At 42.6% G+C, this 20546-nt stretch overlaps 2 protein-coding genes across 2 annotated transcripts; one reads left to right on the top strand and one right to left on the bottom strand.

Annotated features, from left to right (window-relative positions):
* The first annotated feature begins 7854 nt into the window (after nt 1-7854).
* On the top strand, nt 7855-13167 carry LOC136516210 (probable receptor-like protein kinase At5g18500). The gene is made up of 9 exons (XM_066509568.1): nt 7855-8041; nt 8138-8369; nt 8966-9651; nt 9751-9855; nt 9980-10102; nt 10614-10784; nt 10920-11049; nt 11735-11944; nt 12613-13167. Exons 3-9 carry the CDS (start codon nt 8987-8989, stop codon nt 12754-12756), a joined length of 1548 nt encoding a protein of 515 aa, XP_066365665.1. The 5' UTR covers nt 7855-8041; nt 8138-8369; nt 8966-8986; the 3' UTR covers nt 12757-13167.
* Nucleotides 13168-14675: 1508 nt separating this feature from the next.
* LOC136516211 (GDSL esterase/lipase At5g45910-like) lies at nt 14676-18561 on the bottom strand. Its single transcript, XM_066509569.1, has 4 exons — nt 18309-18561; nt 17837-18234; nt 17447-17747; nt 14676-14899 (listed from the first exon to the last, which is right to left on the bottom strand). Exons 1-4 carry the CDS (start codon nt 18559-18561, stop codon nt 14676-14678), a joined length of 1176 nt encoding a protein of 391 aa, XP_066365666.1.
* Nucleotides 18562-20546: the final 1985 nt, after the last annotated feature.

Raw genomic sequence — 20546 nt, 5'->3', positions numbered from 1 at the left:
CCAAAGCAAGTCTATAGTGACAAGGTTATCTTCACTTAGGATCTCTGCCCTTAGAAGAACCTTACTACCCAAGTTATCCTTCTTCTTGTTTTCTTAGGTGAACTAGCTTGAGAGACCTTTCAGATCCATTTCTTTGGGAAAATACGATACCCTGAATACTTCGAATGAAGTGCAACAACGGTGTATCCGTGTGCTTGTGGATTTCTTCTGCTTACGCTAAGAAACACCAACACAACTCTTTTGAGGTAGAGATAGCAACACACCTAGAAAAACCTTAGTTTTGCACATCTATATAGATTCTTTTATTGCATAGGTTTTGACTAGGTGGAAACTAGAGGCCAAAATTTAGAAGTAGATTTTAGAAAGCCTAGTTCACACCTCCGCCCTCTTAGGCGTCACAGTCCCTTCAACTGGTATTAGAGTCGGTTGGCTCAATTTGGACCTTTGGCTTAAACGCCATTGAGCCGATGTTATTTACAGAGGGAATGATGGATGCTTCTAGGCCTCCATACTTTGATGGCACTAACTGAATTTCCCTATTGGAGTGCTAGAATGGCTTGCTACCTTGAGGCAGTAGATTTGGGTGGTTGGAGAGAAACTCGTGACGAGATGAAACCCCTAAAGAATCTCAAAAACCCCACGATGAGTGATGAAAAAGAAATTCTTCTAAATGCAATAGCTAAAAATTGCTTGTTTGAATCTTTTAGATGAAAATCTTTAACCAAGTGTTCACCCTAACAAAAGCAAATGAAATATGGTTAAAGTTGCATGAGCTCATATGTTTGTTAGAGATATATGTATTCAGGTCTAAATCTAATTGTCAATGAGCTCAATACTATAGGTTTGACAAAGTTAGGTGATGCAGACATTGTGAGCAAGATCATCTCTGTGCTACCACATGACAAATATGCATCGATCATCACCATCCTCCACAACATGGAGGACTTGAGAACAATGACCCCGACACTTGTCATTGGGAAGTTAGTGGCATTTGATATGTCATGGAAGATGGGTCAAGAAGAAGCTAGGTCAAGAAGAAGCCGCTTCGCCAAGCAAAAGCATAGCTCTCACTTGTGATGAGAACAAGAAGATAAAGGGTAAGAAGCAAACTGAAACAAGCTCAAGTTCCTCAAGTGATGATGAACATGAGGAAGAGGATGAAGATGATGATCAAAACTCCACCACCTCCTCCGATGATGAAGAAGTGATTCAGTTGATAGGAGTGAAGACAATTCTTCACAAGATGAGAACCAAGGGTGTGGCCATTACAATCGAAGTCATCATTGTCGATGGATACTAAATATTTTTGCTATCTATTAACATATCAATAAAATACAAGTAAAACCAAGGCTAAGGTAGTGTTTTGTTTCAAATGAATATGGTTCCACATGTACTTAGAGATTTTGTTTATGTAGGGGAAAATAGGCAAAACATGAAGTAAACAACATGTGGAGCACATGGGACCGAGGAGGATGGCCAGGGCCCACCTATTGGGGTCGATCAACCCTACCATGGCCACCTGACTTGGCCCACCTCCCACCACATCATCCATCCGCAACACAATCTAGAAAACACACTCAGGATGCATCTCACGCGTTTAATCAATGTCGGTTTGTATCAGTGGACACATTGATGCCAAGTGGAAGTCACACAGATCCATGGGCCATCCAATAGATCAACGCACTTCAACTTCAACCAACTCGTATAACACACTTCATATGGGTCATAGATCATCCCACTAACCAAAGATGGATGGCGAGGGCTTCTAGGTCACTTTGGGCGACCCCTAACTACTTTTAGTGACGTGGCAACATGTCCAAACAACTTCCAGCAATAGTCATAGAGAACTGAGGGAACATCTAGATCGTGGAGGAGCCAAGGCGGTGGATCCTAGCACTACTACAGAAATGATTTTGCGAGGCGGTGCTATTTTATTATCTGAGGCGGGTGGGTTGGGCGGCCGCCTCCGTTAATCGGTGGCAGGGCTACCAGCCGAGAGCCTACCTTGGTCAATACTTAACGGAGATGGGCAACATTAGACGTCCACCAACATTAATGCTATATTAACGGAGGCGGTCACCATAAGGCAACCGCCTCCGTTAATCCATTAACCAAGGTGGACAACTTAAGACATCCACCTCCGTTAATCAATTATTTTTGGAGGCGGTCGTTCTAAGCGTCCACCTCCATAAATTGATTTACGGAGACAGACGTCTTAAGATGCTCGTCTCGGATAATGATTGCAACAAAAAATAATTCATAACTTTTTCATACGAACTCAGATGAAGACAGACTTTATATCAAAATTGCAACTCTCGACAGGATCTATACCTTTGTTGTTGAAACGTTTTTGAATTGAAACTATTTAGGGTCCTAAAATATTGTTGTAAGTGCACAGATTTTGAAATTTAAAATTTAAAATTATCAAATGATCCCAAATGTTGATATGGTCTATACAAAAGCTATAGTTCTTAATAGAATCTACAACTTTGTAGTTGAAAAGTTTTTAATTTGAAGATGTTTAGAGTCCCAAATATGTGTTTAAAGATTATAGATTTTGAAATTTAAAATATAGAATTCCTAAACGATCACAAATTTCACATAGTTAATACTAACGTTCTAGTGGCCGACCTGATCTACATGTTTGATATTGACAAGTTTATGATTTAAAGTCATCTAAAGTCTCAAATACGTGCTTGAAATTCACATGTTACTGTTTACACCAAAATTTGGGAAGAAGAACACGGAAACTCGAAGCTTCCAAGATGGTGTCAATCAAGGAATCGATTACATAAGGATTGATATCAACTGATTCAGATGCGACGCTAGAATCGGCTCTCTTCGAATGACGTCAGCGGATAACGACAATGAGCTACGATTGGCATCGGGAAATACATATTGAACTCTGCAAAAAGGAAAAGATTAGGGTCCAAGTTATCTTGAGTTAGAAATGTTTTCTTCTATACCAAAGATTATAATGAGTCGTACTTGAATAAGATTCATACTTAGGCTTCAGGTATAAATATTGGACCCCGGTTATTATAAAGGGACATCCAATCAATCAAATACAATTTACCTTTTTTCGGCTCCGTGCCAACCCTTAGGAGTAGGAGTAGAGTAGATCTCGATGAGTTCTTCAACAAGCAGGGCTGCATCGGTCCGGCCGACCTCTGGCTTGTCTATAAGTACCGTCATGGCTTATACTTTGGTTTGTATGGCTACATCGATTTGGTCGACCTCCACTGCGAGCCCTAGTATAAGCGAGTTATCGACTCTTATCTAGTTCAAGTACGGCTACATCGATCTGGTCAACCTCCACTGCTCGAACTAGATTAAGGTCAAGTTATCAGCTCTACCTAAGGGTGGCGTCCTTCGGGTAGATTTATTAAGTTACCGATCTTGCTGATGTTCTTATTGTCATTAGTTTACAGCAACATCAATCTGCTCAGTCAAGATCGATTCAGATCAGCCTCATATCCTTTTAGTCCATCGTTTGCTTTGTCACAACACAATATTTCTTACTCTGAGTGATGGGTTATGTTTCATCGGCTATTCTACTTCAATCTTGATCATGCATAATACATGGTTAAGGCATGTACGATCTTGAAGGGGTTTGCTGGTTAGTTAAATCTGGTCTACGATTCGTTGTTATGGCTGTAACAATCCGACCGATCCCCACTAATAGAACTTTAGATTGGAGGATGCTAGTCGGTAGATTTGTTCTTGATCAAGCATGACCTTAACTATTTGTTATGCCTGTGTTGGCTAAATAGCCGATCGCCTATGCGTTAACGCCTATAGCGTGTTTACATGATTCTGTTAAACGTGAATAGATCTGTTTACTTTAAAGGTTTGATTTATTGTCTTTATCATGGCTACATAGATCCAATCGAACCCCACTGTTAGAGATAGCAGGTTAAGTCTGATGGGTTCATAGGTTTGTCCACGTAAAATAGTCGATTTATTCACACGTTGTAGTCCCTTTTCACCTAAATCGGCTATTTTAGCTGATTCATCTGAGCCTTCACGTATGGCATGTCTTTCGGAAGGCCTGTCGAAGTATAGATGTTTTTGCGTATTCTTCGATTTTAGTTTGTTATTATCATCATAGCTGCCATCGATCTGGCCAAACCTCACTGTTGATGATAACATATTAAATTCAGAGCATTTGTAGGTCCATTTATATTAGACAGTCGATTTGTTCGCATGCTATATCCTTTCTCATTAGATTCATCGGCTCAATGTTTTATACTGGTAATATCTACCTAGCTGATGATTTCACTTATATCTGCGGGCATTGTACTTATCAACATAAAATCAATCGCGATCCATAAGCTTTACTGTGCGTAACAGTCGATTTCTGTGCGTATCGGCTATTTAGTCGATTTTCTCATCTGGCTGCTCCCGAAGCGGCACACTTGGAACTGTTTGGGCAAAGACTGGCATGTTCCACCTTAAATTACTAATAAACTTTCTCTCCTTATCAATTACAGGTCAAATTGATTGACACGCCTCGGGAGGAATACGTAGGATCGGTTAACCCTACGTTGAAGCCAAGCGGATCTTCGGGCTCATCCTAAGCAGATCCTTCTGGCTTGCCGTGTGTCGACACATTTTCGTGCCGACAGTTACGTGTCTCAATTTTTTGAATTTTTCAAACTATCTATGATGGAGATACATTATATACCAAAGTTGTAGTACTTGACAAGATTTAAAACTTTGTAGTTAAAAGTTTTTTCATTTGAGTTCATTTAGTAGCCAAAATATCCAATATAAGATTACAAAATATTGATATAAAACAATAACATATTATATATAGAAATGAATAAGTGTGCGGTGCAGTGGTAGAGACACGGTAGTGTTAAGCGCCAAGTCGTGGGTTCGACTCTCCAAAGTCACAAGTTTTTTGGTTTTTTGGTTTTCTAGAGACCATTAACAGAGGCGGGCATGTTGAGACGCCCACCTCGGTTGATGGGATTAACGGTGACGGGCACCTTAAAACGGCCACCTCCATTAATAGATTAACCGAGGTGCGCAATGCAACTGCCTCGCCACCGTCGATCTCCATTAGCGGTAACCTTTGATTGGAGGCGGTTGCAATGCCTGTCTCCATTAATCAATTTGGCCCGCCTCCATAAAGCTTGTTGTAGTAGTGTAGGGTCGGGTGACCCAATAGTGGGTCATCCGACCTAGGGGTTCCGCTAAACTAGCTCAACCACCTCTGGCGGTTAGTCTTCTACGTTGTGGATCAATCAAGGTCGGTTGGAAGGAATGGCTTGGATGGGTTGTCACATGGATTGAAGGGCCCACCATCTCCACTCTCCCAAGTAATCTTCCATTGTAAATAGAGGCCCTCTCCTTGACTTGTAACACACACTTGAGCTATTCTTCCACATATTTGTAGTAGTGTACCTTTGGATGGTCTCCATCCAGTTGTACTATCTAGAGAATAGGGAGAGAGGTTACGAGAGAGAGCTAGGGAGGAGCCTGGCTTACCTGGATCCTCCTTGACTTTGTACCTCAGTGGGTGTAGCCAGTCTTCAAGCAATATAGGAATATTACTCTGGTATCTCTGGCTTTTCTATTTAATAATTAAATTCAATTTTTACTTTACTTACGGGATCCCTGCTTGCATTGATTGCTCTAGTTTTATAGTTGAATTAGAGTAGTAAGCGTGGGCATAGACGTGGTGTCTAGGCTAGTGTTTACCTGAGTTTGCATCCAATCCCATGAATAGTTTTGGTAACCCCAGAGGTGACACCTCTGTCAGGTCTATGTAATCCACAATGTTCGGTTTGGTGTTCTCGTAGAGTTTTTGGTAGCCTTAGCCCGCCACCCTTTTCTCATCCCCCTCAAGGGTCGGAGAGGAATTGCTGCTCCAAAGTAAAGAAGTTAAGTGCCAGTTGGCACAGCTCCCAGGTGCTTCCAGCTCCTTCTGTTGGGTTACTGTACCGCATTGTTCTACCTTGTATATCACTGTTCATGAGCCAAAATGACTCTAGCTCCGGCCAAAACACACCGAGAAAATGAAGAAGCTAGCCGGAGGAGCTACACATTTGGGGCTCCGGCGGCTCCTCTACAGTACTGCGAGAGTTGTGGAGCCGGAGCTACACGAAGCCCATCCAAACACGCCCTAAGTAAGTCTGATCCTTGATTATCAAGTCATCTAGGGAAACCTTATTAGAAATCTCTCTCTACCCACCAAAAACATTTCATCTTTTCTATCCTTGGACGTTCTCGATTCATTATTACTAGTTCACTTCAGGTTTCCCATGGTTATCGACATCTGAGTACTCGATCCCAGGTGAAAGCTACATCGGTATCCGTGTACTTATGGATTTTCTGTGTGCATTAACAAACACTAACAAGTTTTCTAGTGTCGTTGTTGGAGAACGATAGCTGTTCTAGAATCAAACCAAGTTTATTCGTTTGTCTTTCCTTTCCTTTTTACAATCACCCCTATGTTATAGAACTCATGTTGTCTCAAAACCCCTCCTCCTGGTTTCCTTTCTTTTTAAAATTTATTTATACTATTAAAAGCTATTTTTATGAATTTTGACTTCATCAGTTTTGCCTCCCATTTGAGTTGATTTTGTTGGTGGAGTTGAATGCTAGGACATATGTGAGAACCACATGATTCTTAATCTGTCACATGAGCACACTAAATCTTGTTGTCCCAATGCTCATCTTTCCTAGGGTTTTCTTTTCTCATGGAATTAAAGGTCAAATCATGATATTTTCAACTAAATCGGGATATAGGCCTTGTAATATGAGGTGAGCAGCTCTCGAGCTAGGTAGTTTTTTTATAAGGACGAGCTAGGTAGTTGGAATATAGTCTAGTGTTAGACATCGAGACACTACTCATGTTTTTTCTTATCAAAAAGTTAGTTTACCGGGGGGTATTCAAGTTTCAAAAATCCATTTGTTTATCCAAGCTTGGCCTCCAGTCCTACAGCTTGTTCGTTTGCTCGTATACGATCGTAGATTATAAGTTAAAATAGTATTTTTCTTTCACACCAAACCAGCCAGCAGTAAATAATCCACGATCGTTTACGACGAAACGAACAGACTTACCCCCGAGGACGCCTTGAGAGTAATAATGAGATCAACGGAGAGTATGACGTTGCTGTCACCCAGAAGATCCCATGGCATATCCATAATACATAATCTAATGGAGAGCAGAATCGTATATACAGTGAAGGAAGTAAACAAGACAACAACAGCCCATCTAAGATGCGCACTCGTGTTAGTTGGACCTTACCCATCACTACAGGAATTCTTTCATCTTATATTCTATCGCATTGTTCCTTCTATACCGTTCCTTTCTTTGTCACACATGATCCACACCACACCTGCCCCCCGACTGAACCCGGGGCCGTATCGATGGACGACGATGATGGGTTTGCTTCCGCGTCGGAAAGCGTCACGCCGTCCGCTTTACTTCACGTTTACTGCGGCGCTACGTGACGCGAACTGAGCCAGAGCTCGCTCACCTGGCACGTCGCCGCACTGGCAGCAGCTCCGTCGGTCTCCCTTGCCCCCTCACTCACAGGTCCGCCGGCACTCCGGCGCGCGTCCAGCTGAACCAGCTGCGGCCGGCAGTATTGCTGAGGAAGTAAAGATGCGTGGACGTGGCCGTGAAAATTTGTAAACGAAGCAAGTGCGGTGCGGCAGGCGGCACTAGCAGGCGCAGGGGAGCGACCGACCGTCGGAACTCGGAAGGTGGCTGCGATCGACCGGCCAACCGCCCCCACGCCCCCAGCACAACACACGCCTCTAGAAATTCCAAAACGAGCACGGCCCGGCACGAGGCCGCCTGCCTGCCAGTGCCAGTGCCGGTCCCTCCTCTCGGCTGGTGCTGGCCTGGATCCTCCACGCGACGGACGCCACGGCTTTAGCCCCACTCCCGCCCGCCCGCCCGCGGCTCTCTTCTCGTCTCGTCTCGTCGTCGTCCAGTGGTGGCGGTGGCGGTGGTGGTGGAGTGCAGATCCGCCCATCCGTACGTCGATTGGTTTTCGTCTTTGCCCATTGCTGTTGGCCAGTAAGCAAAAGCTCCTCGCTTGCTTTTCTTGGATGGATTCCCTTCTTCGTCTTCGCATTCAGATCCAAATCTCTCCCCTTTGCTCTCAACATTCAGGTCGGTGTGGATTTCAGAGCTGCGTGTCTGCATCATCCGTGGTTTGATTACTTCTCCGGCACTCGAGATCGAAGTCGCAGCAGGACTTGTTTGGGTTCAACTCAACTCCCGTGTCCTGCGCCCGGACCGACACTGATGAGCCCACTCAGATTTAGGATGGTTTGCGTCCGCCGTCATTGCTGAGCTTCTCCAGTAAAGACTGGATTTTGTTTCGCCGCGCCAACCTTTAACTGTAAGTGTCTCACTAACAACTTCTCTTTGGTGTACGCCGTCTGCTTCTGCAATTTTTTATGGTCTTGAAAAAGAAATTGTTCAAATGCTTATGATTAATAGCAGCTAGTGCTGTTTATCCACCAAGCAAGTAGGGATTGCCTGGGTTAGATTTGTATTGTAAACTGGCATTGCCTGCTACTATAAATGATCCACCTTTTGATGTTTTAAGGATTGTTGAACAAACTAATCTAATAGGAAATTTAACTTTAATAATTGGGCTGCTTCGGTTGATGCTGCCGTGTCGGTTGTGGAAATGCAATTGCTTAAAATTAATAAGGACCTGACACTCCTCTGAATGTGCATGTAGATATAGAGTCCACAAAAGACTTTTGGTTGGTCTTGTTCTTAGGTGGTTACAATGTTGCTTTCTCCTGATTAATTAGTATGTCACGCTATTCAGCCTTCATTGGCAACTGGGGTACCATTTGATAATCTGTTCAAGGAGCAGTTGAGCAACGCCTTCATTAGGACCAGCTCAGCCTACACTGCAATTGCAATCTTGTTAATTGTTATATATTTCCATTTTTTTCGTGACATGTTCTTATCCTCTTGCAGGTATTTCATGATATAAAAAAAATGTCATCAAACTCCAGTCTAACCGAATCGCTACATGAGAAAACAATTGTCTTTGGCCTTAAACTTTGGGTTGTGATTGGAATCGCTGTCGGAGCGTCCCTCTTGGGTATTCTTCTCATTCTTCTCATATGCCTTACCATTCAAAGTTGTATCAAGAGGTCACGCAAGCCACTCAAGGACCGTCGAATGCACCATATACCTCCAGCATACAAAGATATCAAGGAAGTGGGGATGGTGGACCAGTTTCCAGCCAATGATTTTGTTGTTCATGATGGGCTTCTACTCACTATTCAGAATGAGCCTGAGCCTGTTGAATCAGTTGATAGAGATGCAATTCAGTTGGCTCAGGAGGAAAAGTCGAAACAAAGAGAAGAGAACAATGTTTCTGGTTCTTTTCCCATTACGGATGGCTGTGAGGGAACTCAGATTGTTTCTGCCGATGAACAGTCTTCAACGCACGCTACTGTTGACTCTGCACCATTGGCGGGCTTACCTGAATTTTCTTATCTTGGTTGGGGCCATTGGTTCACCCTCAGAGATCTAGAGCTTGCAACCAACCGTTTTGCAAAGGATAATGTAATTGGTGAGGGTGGATATGGTGTTGTGTATCGTGGCAGATTATCAAATGGCACACCAGTTGCTGTCAAGAAAATCCTTAACAATTTGTGAGCTTTTTCTATAGAAGTTTTTGATTCATGCAGTGGCAGTACATGCCTTTACCCTTCTGCTTTCTTTCTTATAATACAACTGTCTGCCATGTGCAGAGGACAGGCTGAGAGAGAATTCAGAGTGGAAGTTGAGGCAATTGGCCATGTCCGCCACAAGAATTTGGTCCGCCTTTTGGGTTACTGTGTTGAGGGTACTCAAAGGTAAGAACATGAAGACACCATTTTCATTTTTCTCTAAAATATGATGTCGTATGCATTATTCTTTTTGTAATAAAGAGAAAGGGAAGTCACTAACAGGAATTACTTGACATATATATGCAACCAGGATGCTTGTGTATGAGTATGTGAATAATGGAAATCTTGAAAGTTGGCTCCATGGGGAATTGTCCCAGTACAGTTCTCTCACTTGGTTAGCTCGCATGAAAATTCTTTTGGGAACTGCAAAGGCGTGAGTAACTCCTTAACCAAATATAATCTGATTTTTTTTTATTGTTTTTGTTTCAGCAATGCCATTTTTACACCATTTTCGCAATCCAAAGATTTACAAAGTGTGAATTGACTGGATCTGTACCACTTAGTATCAAAGGCTAACAAAATGGCAAATCTGATTGTTACACATCTCAATTGTACAACTTCTTGATTGGCTACTATGTTTATACTAGTCTCTTGAAATCATCATCTATACTGTTGTGAACAAATATAAGTTTTGACCCAGATCAGCTCTGAAGCAGTCCTTGTTACTATTTCGTGGGTCATATCATTTTTTGTGAGACAGTCTTATGGTTCTTATCGTTTTCTGGTACCATTTTATAATTTCATCATGATTATATTAAACTATTATTGTTTTTATTTGAAATAACATAGCCATCCCCTGTTTGGCGATTAGATGGATCCTATTTTCTTGGCTATCTGTCACTGGTTGTAAAACATAAATTTGATATAGAGTGCTAAATCTACAGCCTTGCTTACTTACATGAGGCAATTGAACCAAAAGTTGTGCACCGTGACATCAAGTCCAGCAATATCTTGATTGATGATGAGTTTAATGCCAAAATATCAGACTTTGGTTTGGCCAAGATGCTTGGTGCTGGTAAAAGTCATATTGCTACACGAGTTATGGGTACCTTTGGGTAAGTTTTTGATACTTTTGTATATCTGAGGCACTTTCTCTTTGTATATTCATCAAATCTTGTCCATTGTAATTTTGAGAAAAAATTGTTGCTACTATTCAATAGCTTTACTCTATTTGTTTTATTCTTTCACAGCTATGTTGCACCTGAATATGCTAACAGTGGACTTCTAAATGAAAAGAGTGATGTCTATAGCTTTGGGGTTGTTCTGTTGGAAGCTATTACAGGTAGAGATCCAATCGACTATGATCGCCCTACAAATGAGGTAATACTTGTCAAATATCCTTTTCTAATCATCTCCAGCATACTTATTGGTCTGTTTATCTTCTGTGACTTAACCTTTTCTTAATTTCTGTACCAATTGTTAACTATTCATCATCAACATAAAAGCGTGGAAGGTTAGTGATAACTCTTAACAAACAAGACTGTCTACCCCAAATGCAGCATTGAGTTTTGAATCATGTTTATACACCTTAGCAAAAAAATCTCCGAAGTTGGTAGAACGTCAGCTTATCAAGTAGCTTTATGAAGTCAATGTGGATGGATCGATTCCACTTAGTATTATCCTATACCTGTTATCTTGTTTCTCCAATCTATGATTTCACTGCTGCTACATCCATAAAGCTCAGTCTACTGATAACTGATGTACTTCATCTTGATTGAATATATGACGTCAGGACCAACTTAATTAGTTCTTTTTGTACTAATTAGGTTGGTCCTGATGTCATATATTTAAAGCTGGAGGGATTAGTTCATATGGGTGAATGCATATGGAATCTTTTCTACCTGCAAAGATCCTTCAACTTTTGTACAAAAGTTGCATGTAGAATTTTCAGGTTAATAAAAATATCTTACAACTCACTGAAGAAGATGAGGTATCAGCTGATAAATTCCAAACTGTTATATTCGATAGTCCTTCCATGTTCTGATGTGTTGCTGCTCTCCTGTAGGTAAACCTAGTTGACTGGCTTAAAATGATGGTTGCCAACAGACGTTCTGAAGAAGTGGTGGACCCAAACCTGGAGAGAAGACCTTCGACAAAGGAGCTGAAACGTGCCCTTTTGACTGCTCTGAGGTGTATCGATTTGAATGCCGAGAAGAGGCCTAGCATGGACCAGGTGGTCCGGATGTTGGATTCTAACGAACCCATACCTCAAGAGGTTTGAATTTGTTTATTTAATTCCATTTAGAACTGTCACGGTCTAGGTTTATTGGGTACGGCAGAGGTGGCCAGGGCCATGGAGGCCCCTGGCACGGCTAGGGCAGCAGCAAAGGGATGTAGGAGGCTGGATAGAGAAGAGAAGAAGCTTAACTCTTTACTGTTGCTTATGAACTAGTATGATGCTTGCCTCTCTTTATGAGCCTATAGATGGGATTTATAGATGTGATCCTATCATTCCTAACTTACAGAAGATAAACTCCTAAACAAATGATGACTTAAGTTGGAAGGTAAGTCAGTGATGGCATGGTTAGCCTCCTGGTGGTGCTGTGGGGGAGTGGTGGGAGCTGCCTAATGCATAGCCGTTCTGGGTTGGACCGTTTTGAGCACATGGGCTAAAATGTATTGGCCCAAGTATACGATATTTTGAGTTTTGTTTTTATTTTGTATACTTCAAGGATGTATCCAACGCATATTGGCTGCATATCTGTATCTGATACAGGATATGGCCCCTGCCTAGAGTATCAGGCATAGTGCACCTGCTAAATCACCTTTTTTGTACTTAACATTCGGTGTGACATTGATGCTTAGCATATACCTAGTGAATGGCTGTGTTTTAATTAGTGATATACTGTTGTACAAGAGTAACACTTGTCACTGGGTCTGCAGGAAAGGAGACATCGACAAAACCGAATCCCTGAGAGTTCAGAAACTGAGCCACTGCGGGGCAAGAATAACAGTGGCAGGAGTGATGCCCCCGAGCATGAAGCGAGGCCACCACGACCTAAGAGTCGAACTTTTTCGTCCAAATGAGGGAAACAAAAAAAAGGCATATTAGGTGATATGGTATAGACACTGGAATGCTGAGATGCGCAGTGTGGGAAGCAGGAAATCTCAGTTTCGATACATAACCAATTGATGGATTTTTCATTCTTGGATGTGATGCTTGACAATACATTTTTGTGTTCCTTCACACATGTACAGTGGTGTGTGGTAGTTGAAGGGTGTATAGTACTATTAGTTTGTAAAAACTTCAAGAAGAACGCGTTCCTTCCAGAAAAGGAAAAGGGGAAAAAAAAAGATGGGCGTGTGTGGTAGTCGGTTGCAGTAACTGTTGTCTGGTTGCTATGAGCTGCAAAGTGCAAGAAGCGATGGATAATGTTTGTATTGTATCGTTTACTCGAAGAGTATAAAGGGGAGAAAGAAGAATTGGCTTCACTTTGAGCTCCATGTTGATTGTCACGTTGATGAGTATAACGGCATGTTGATGAGAGCCAACACTACTCCACCCCATTCCAGGAGCCCAGCTGGCTCTTTCTAGTGGAAGGCCATCTTAAACCTCTGATTTCCGCAGGCTTCTGGGCCTGTTGCTCAGTAGACAAGATTATTTCCGCAGGCTTCTGGGCCTGTTGCTCAGTAGACAAGATTAACTCCTTGTTATTTTGGAAAGATATTTGGAACTCTAGTCCCCTGCAAACAAGTTTTCCTCGGTTGTTCTCCTTTGCCAGAAACCCAAACTGTTTCTTGCCTCTCTCCTCTAGCCTCTGAACAGCTAGCTGAGGTTCAAGCCCTATTTCACGACTGGGAAGTGGATCCCTCCTTAGTAGATATAAGTGGGAATACCCTTTCAAAAAAAAAGTGGGAATACATTTGTGGTTCTGGCACTTTCAGTTCCAAGAAAGCATACACACAGCTAATAGGCTTTTTGCTATCATCACCTCTCTTCAAGTGGCTTTGGAACTCCTGTGTTTTTGGCAACCATAAGCTCTTCTGGCTTCTCATCAGAGAGAGATCAAATACCAGGAACTTGCTCAGAAGAAAAATAAACACTTGGGTGACCATAATTGAGTTTTGTGCAGCTCCAGATGTGAAGAGATCTTACTCCACCTGTTCTTTGAATATTGAGTCAGTTGCTCCGGGCCTTCCTCCACATTATCTGGAACTTAACTCTCCAATCACTTGATATGATCATTGAAGACAGAAATAGCTTTGGAAGCTGTATCTTCAGAGAATTGATTATAACTACCTGCTGTACTATTTGGAAGCTCCAAAATAGCATTATTTTCGACAATGATCACTCTTACTTCAAGTTTGGAAACATCATTTCAGAGAGGAGCTTGCGCTGGTTATCATCAAGGCCAAGCCTAAAGTGAAAGGGATCTTACTCTTTTTTTTTCTCGATCATGCAAAAGGTTTGCGTGTCTTTGAATTAAGATAGAGGAAAAGTTTAATACAACACGCCTTAACGGCGCCCTAGGTGGTAAGGGATCTTACTCTGGAGTGGTCTCTTGGAAAGAGAATTTCACATAGGATGTTTTCCTCCTCTTCTTTTTGTTGGGCGTAAGGTCTCGTAATTTGTAAATATTCATTCAATCTCCTTTATGGAAAAGAAATTAGGTAGGGGACTTCCCTGCCGACTTCCTTAAAAAATCACGTTGTGTCCTGTATCCATGAATTCATGAGAACCGGAACGGCCCATTCAGTCTTAATTACAGAACCTGCTTCATCTTCTATACTGAATGGTTATCATGCTTGGGAATTGTGTTCTGTTGAGAATTGGATAATGCTTTTTGCAAATGACAGGTCTAATCATCACTCGTAAACTTTAGTCAGCAGCCAACTCTCTGAAACTTTTAACGTGTGAAACAAGATTTGCCTATGTTTTGGTAACCAAAAAAACCGTGCACGACTACTCTGAAACTGTTAACGAGTGAAACAAGTTTTGCATTAACCTATTGCAGCAAGTCCAGGATGGAGGGATAGGCGTAAAGCCCATTCAGCCAACCGTTGGCGATGTACTTGTAGGCGGCCTCGGTCAAGTGAATGCCGTCCCAGTGCACATGCGCAGACGGCTGACGGCAAACGGTGGAGCCAGGTGAGCCACAGGCTGCCCCAGGGTTGTAGTTGTATGGCCCGCCTCCGCCGCAGCACGCCCGGATAGGCTCCTCGGTGAACCCTGCAAATTAAATCAAAACCAAAGTCAGTACAATGGCAATTGGCAGCCATGTTGTACTTATGCAAGATCACAATGCGAGATTGTGTCAGTATGTAGACAAGCAAGGCAAATGTGCATCAGTCGCATGACCCCTCACAACAGCAATTTAAACAACTCCTAGGGAGTAGGACCATTGACCCCTCACAAGTTTGCACACATATATGACTTTTTTCCTGGGAATATTGCTAGGGTCTTCACATACAGGTACTCTTACTATTATCAGACAGATGACAGGGTTGTATACCATCAAACTCCAGAATTTTTTTAGTGACGCTAGAACCAGTGGCGGAGACAGAAACAGGTCAATAGGAGGGCTGAATAACCAATGGCAAAAAAATCTTAGTGGCGGTAAACTAATAAATGATATAAAAGATATAATAAGGAATGCAAATGACAATATTAATTTAAAATGATCAAGCAACATATGGAAAAATTTTGTGAGTAAATTACGTCAAGGAAAAAAATTGCATTGAAAGGGTTAGAAAGTTTTCATCTTTAGATGCATCTTTACTAAAGGACTTGTCCATCCTACCCTATTCCCTATATATAGCCTCCTATACCCTGAACCAGTATGCAATGCATTAGAAACTAACAAGGACTATTTATCAATAATAAAATTGAGATGTAATGATAATCATTAATCAACACTAATAGTTTATTCCTTGGGTAGTGTCAACAAAATCAATCCATAGATCATTTTGATGATAGCTTTTTTCGATTATTTTGATGATAGCTTAGGATGAATATAAATATCTAAACCACTTTAGCCTAGTCTACAAACTAGTTGGCAGCCTAAGCCTCTGAGCAAAAGTTGTGCAATCAAGTCCTTAAATCTCAAGTTTAATATAGCAAAAATGATCTAAAGTTTAATACAGACCACATAATCCATTTTCACTCACGGTTGGAAACTGATTTCTAGAAGTGGGAGTTTCAACCGCTTCTACCCAAGTGTCTCTAGAAATGAACACTATCTAGAGGCGGCTAGAAAATCAATTTTTAGAGCCAGTCGATTGGCCTTTGGCCCATCTCTAAAAATTATTTTTCAGAAAATGAAAATCGGCCAGCATGCTATTTCTGAGATTCCCTAACTCAAGATTCCTTGCCCTGGGCAAGCCTTCTCTACCACTGTGCCATAAAATCACTTGTGAGAAGTATTATGCTATCCTTTTTTATTAAACTTCACGAATCTTGTATTAAATATTTGGGGCTATAAACAAATTTAAATTAAACAAGTTTGAGCTATAATATTTAAGATCTCGTTGAGTCCTACAACCTTGCTAGTGTGCGTCACTCCATCGTGCTTGCTTGAATTGAAACAATAAAAAATGACTTCAAAATCTGAGAACTTGAAACATATTTCTAGGACCATAAACAATTTTAAATAGAAAAGTTGTTGACTACAAAGTTGTAGATCTCTTCAAGGTCTACATTTTGATATAAAGTTCGTCTCGTACAACTTCATTTGAAAATATTATAATTTCTTTTGGTATTGCGTCTATTTTTAGAGTCGGACGGGTCATAACGGTCCACCTCAAATCGATTTCTAGAGGCAATTGATGCTTCTAGCCATCTCTTTAGAGGCAAAAATATATGACATTTCTAGGGGTAATTGGAAACACCAACTATGTCTAAAAATTGATTTTTAGAGGTGGTCATCTCTGTAATCGTTTTTAGAGATGGTTTTTTACGTAGCCACCACTGAAAAAATACTCTAAAAATCATTTATGTAGTATATATACTTCTTAGAACTTTATCTTACATATTGACTACTCCATTCCTTCTAAATTGTAAATAGTTTTAGCTTTTCTAGACATGCGTGTATCTAGATGTATATTAAAAATTATGTACTTACCAAAGTCAAAACGACCTATGATTTGAATGGGAAATAATAATTTGTACTTAGAAAATGAAGGAAAAGAAAACACTACTGCTTGCATGGACCACCTCGATCAAAAAGCTTGAAGAATCTGGTTGTGCCGATCGAATATCATACTGTTACCACATGCTTCTTGCATTTGCTGATTGTGCTGTTGGTGCTCAATGCATGGATTGGCGTACTTCAAGATTCCAAAATTTTCGAAGACTTCAAAACTCTTGGAAGCACAATAAGTGCTGTTAAATGTTGATGGTCTCATTGCTTTAGATATCACCGACACGTTTGACTTGGCTACTTAATCTATACAATTATCTTATCTACGCGCGTATAGATGAACTGTGAAGCATGGCGGGAGACATTTGCCTTTATGGTGACTTATGTTCAGAGATCACATGCATTGCTGTAGCGTAGGCCTCTAGTTGTCAACGACTACCGGCCTTCGTTTGGCCGTGCCATGTCGTAAACGATCGTAAATTTTTAGTCGGAATAATATTTTTTTCTTACACAAATCAGTCAGCGGTATTTCTTCATGAACCAGCAACGATACGAACCAGTCAACCAAATATGCTGTACATTTCTAGTTTTCTACAGTAGCGAAATGTGACAGCAACCGAGGAAATTGAAGGACTCACCGAACTTGGCGGGCCGCCGGAGGAGCCGCGCCACCGGCCGGTAGAAGTCGGCGTAGACGAGCTTGGTGGTCGGGTACTTCCGGCGCATGCGCCCGACGGCCTCCCGCAGCATCCAGTTGTGGTACTGCGCCAGGCCGTTGAGCCGCCGCAGGCACCCCGTCCGCCGATCGTACTCCGTCGTCGCGTTCCCCTTCCCCTTCCCTCCCGCGCCGTACCCGTACTTGGTCAGCGCCATCGGCATGCACCCCGCCGGCAGCGTCCCCGACACCACCATGTGTCTCGCTCCCTCTTCCACCAGCCTCTGCGAGCACGCCCGCGCAGAGAGTTCACCGTGTGACGAGTGACGTACAATTGGGGAACTGGATCGATCGCAAACGAAAAAATAGATACCTCGATGCCTCTGCAGATGGCTTTGACGACCTCCGGGACGAAGGACTTGGCCTCCGGGAGGCTCTTGCCGCCGGCGAGGATGTAGCCGTAGTCGTTGCTGCCCAGCTCGCCCACGACGAACAGCGACCTCGCCATCAGGCGGTCCTTGCACCCCGCGGCCGCGGCCGCAGTAGTGGTGTTGCAGAGCGACCGCTTCAGCCTGCGGAACCACCCGATCTGCACGCGCAGGGAGCTCCGGAACGGCGGCACGCTGGCGGCGCTGCGCCGGAGGAAGAACCCCACGTCCAGCGCCGTGCCGCCGACGATGGCGAAGTTCGCACCGCGGCTGAAGTCCAAGTCCTGGTGGGGCTGCCTCGACGACAGGAACGGTGGGAGGAGAGGGACTTGTAGCGCCTCCGCTGCATGCGCGTGCAGATCAATCGCATATGTACACTTATAAGATGGAGGACAGAAGGAGTGGTGGTGTATGTACCAATGAAGTCGATGATCAGGCGGCCATCGGAGGGGCGGCCGGTGGGGCGACGGAAGAAGGTCTCGCCGTAGGGAGACTGGTTGAAGGGGACGGAGGGGAGGCCGGCGCACTGGAGGACGAAGTTCCCAGTGTCCGCGTACGAGTTGCCGAAGCTAAAGATGGAGTCAAACCGCGGAGGCGTTGCGCCGGCGCCAGTGCCGTGGCCAAGGTATGACAGGAGGACGGTGAGTGGCAGCAGCATCAGTGGCTCCATGAGCGACAGCCAATGTAGCACAAGTGACTGGTCAATTTGCTCGCGGTGACTGGGAGGGAAGAGGGTCACAAAATCTGAGGAACTCCAACTATCGGCGGTCGTGACGACTTGACGGACTCCGAATCACAAAACCCAATTCCTAGATTTCCAAGGGCTTCATTCGCGCCAAGCACGCGCATGCAGTGCACTGCTTCGACTTGGTACATTGGAGCCCACCGGCCCACAGAGTCATCTACTTTTTCTTCTCTCATCATCGAAGAAGTGTAAAACGCTGCCTCCTGGCTATCGCCGCTTGATTCATCCAAGACAACGGCAACAACTCAATGTTTCCTGTACCACGCAGAAAGGTTCAAATTCAAGATCTTATTATCCGCAATAATTTGATCTTCCCATTTCTAAAATTCAGCATAGATCTTTCTAAATCCGATGAGTGCATTGATTTTTTTTTTTTTTTTTTGAAACGGGAAGGGTCGTAGCCCTTACTGGATATATTTTAAACGACATAAATAAAAGCTAGTATGAAAGGAAAACACTTCAGGATACAAAGAAAGGAACGAAAAAAAAAAGGAAGACAACAAGAGAGATAATAGATGCTAGAGGAGGTATGTAAACAATTCTTGAATCCGAGGGAAATATTTTTTAGTTGCATGCCATAAGAGGGATGCAAACTCTGGACTGAAAATGGCCTTGCAATCTTAAGCAGAAGTTGGCATGTTTCTGGAAAATTTGTTGTTTCTAGACAGCCAAATGCTACTCTAACACATTATTAGTATGATTACTTTCATGAAGAACACTTGGTTAAGCTGATGTCTGAATTCTGTTTGAGTAGAAAAAGGGTCTAATTGTGCAGCACTATGTAGGTTGAGAATATCCCAACAAGTCGTCGCAAATTAATGGACAGTTGTTGAATAGGTGCTCAGTAGATTCATCCGAGCCAATGTTGGATAGAACACAATGATAGCCTGCAAGATTCATGTACCTTCTCCTAAGAGGATCTCTGGTGCTTAGTCTATCTTTTTTAGATCCCAAAAGAAAACCATGTGCTTCTTCTCACATAAGCCCATCCAAAGTCATTTGAAAACTGGGTGGACCACTACATTGCTATTGTCGGTGCAAAAATGTGTCAATGTGCCGGGCACACAGCAAGCCAAAAGGATCTTCTTAGGATGAGCCCGGAGATCCGTTTGGCTTCAACGCAGGGTTAACCGATCTTGCGAATTCCTCCCGAAGCGTGCCAGTCAATTTGATCTACAATTGACAAGGAGAGAAAGTTTATCAGTAATTTAAGGTGGAACATGCTGTTCTTTGTCCAGACAGTTCCAAGTGTGCCGCTTCGGTAGCAGCCAGACGGGAAAATTGACTAAATAGCCGACACGCGAAGAAATTGGCTATTACGATTGATTTTATGTTGACAGGTACAATGCACGCGGATGTAAGCAAAACTCATCAGCTATGTGGATATTATCAGTGTGGATCATTGAGCCGATGAATCTTAATGAGAAAGAATATAGCATGTGAACAAATCGACTGTCTAGTACGAATGGATCTACAAACACTATGAATCTAATCTGTTACCATCAACAGTGAGGTTCGACCGGATCGATGGCAGCTATGATGATAATAACAAACTAAAACCTTAGAATCCATAAAACCATCTATACATCGACAAGCTTTCTGAAAAACATGCTATATGTGTGAAAGCTCGAGCGAATCGGCTGAAATAACCGATTCGGGCAAAAAGGGACTACAACATGTGAACAATCGACTATTTAACATAGACAAACCTATCAACTCATCAGACTTAACATGCTATCTCTAACAGTGGGGTTCAACCGGATCTATGCAGCCATGATAAAGAAAACAAATCAAACCTTTAAAGTAAACAGATCTATTCACGTTTAACAGAATTATGGAGACACACTGTAGGCATTAGAGCATAAGTGATCGGCTATTTAGTCGATGCAGGCATAGCAAACAGTTAATGT

This window comes from Miscanthus floridulus, chromosome 17 (genome assembly GCF_019320115.1).
Source record: "Miscanthus floridulus cultivar M001 chromosome 17, ASM1932011v1, whole genome shotgun sequence".
Classification (NCBI taxonomy): Eukaryota; Viridiplantae; Streptophyta; class Magnoliopsida; order Poales; family Poaceae; genus Miscanthus; species Miscanthus floridulus.
This window is presented reverse-complemented; position numbering and strand designations above follow the sequence as displayed.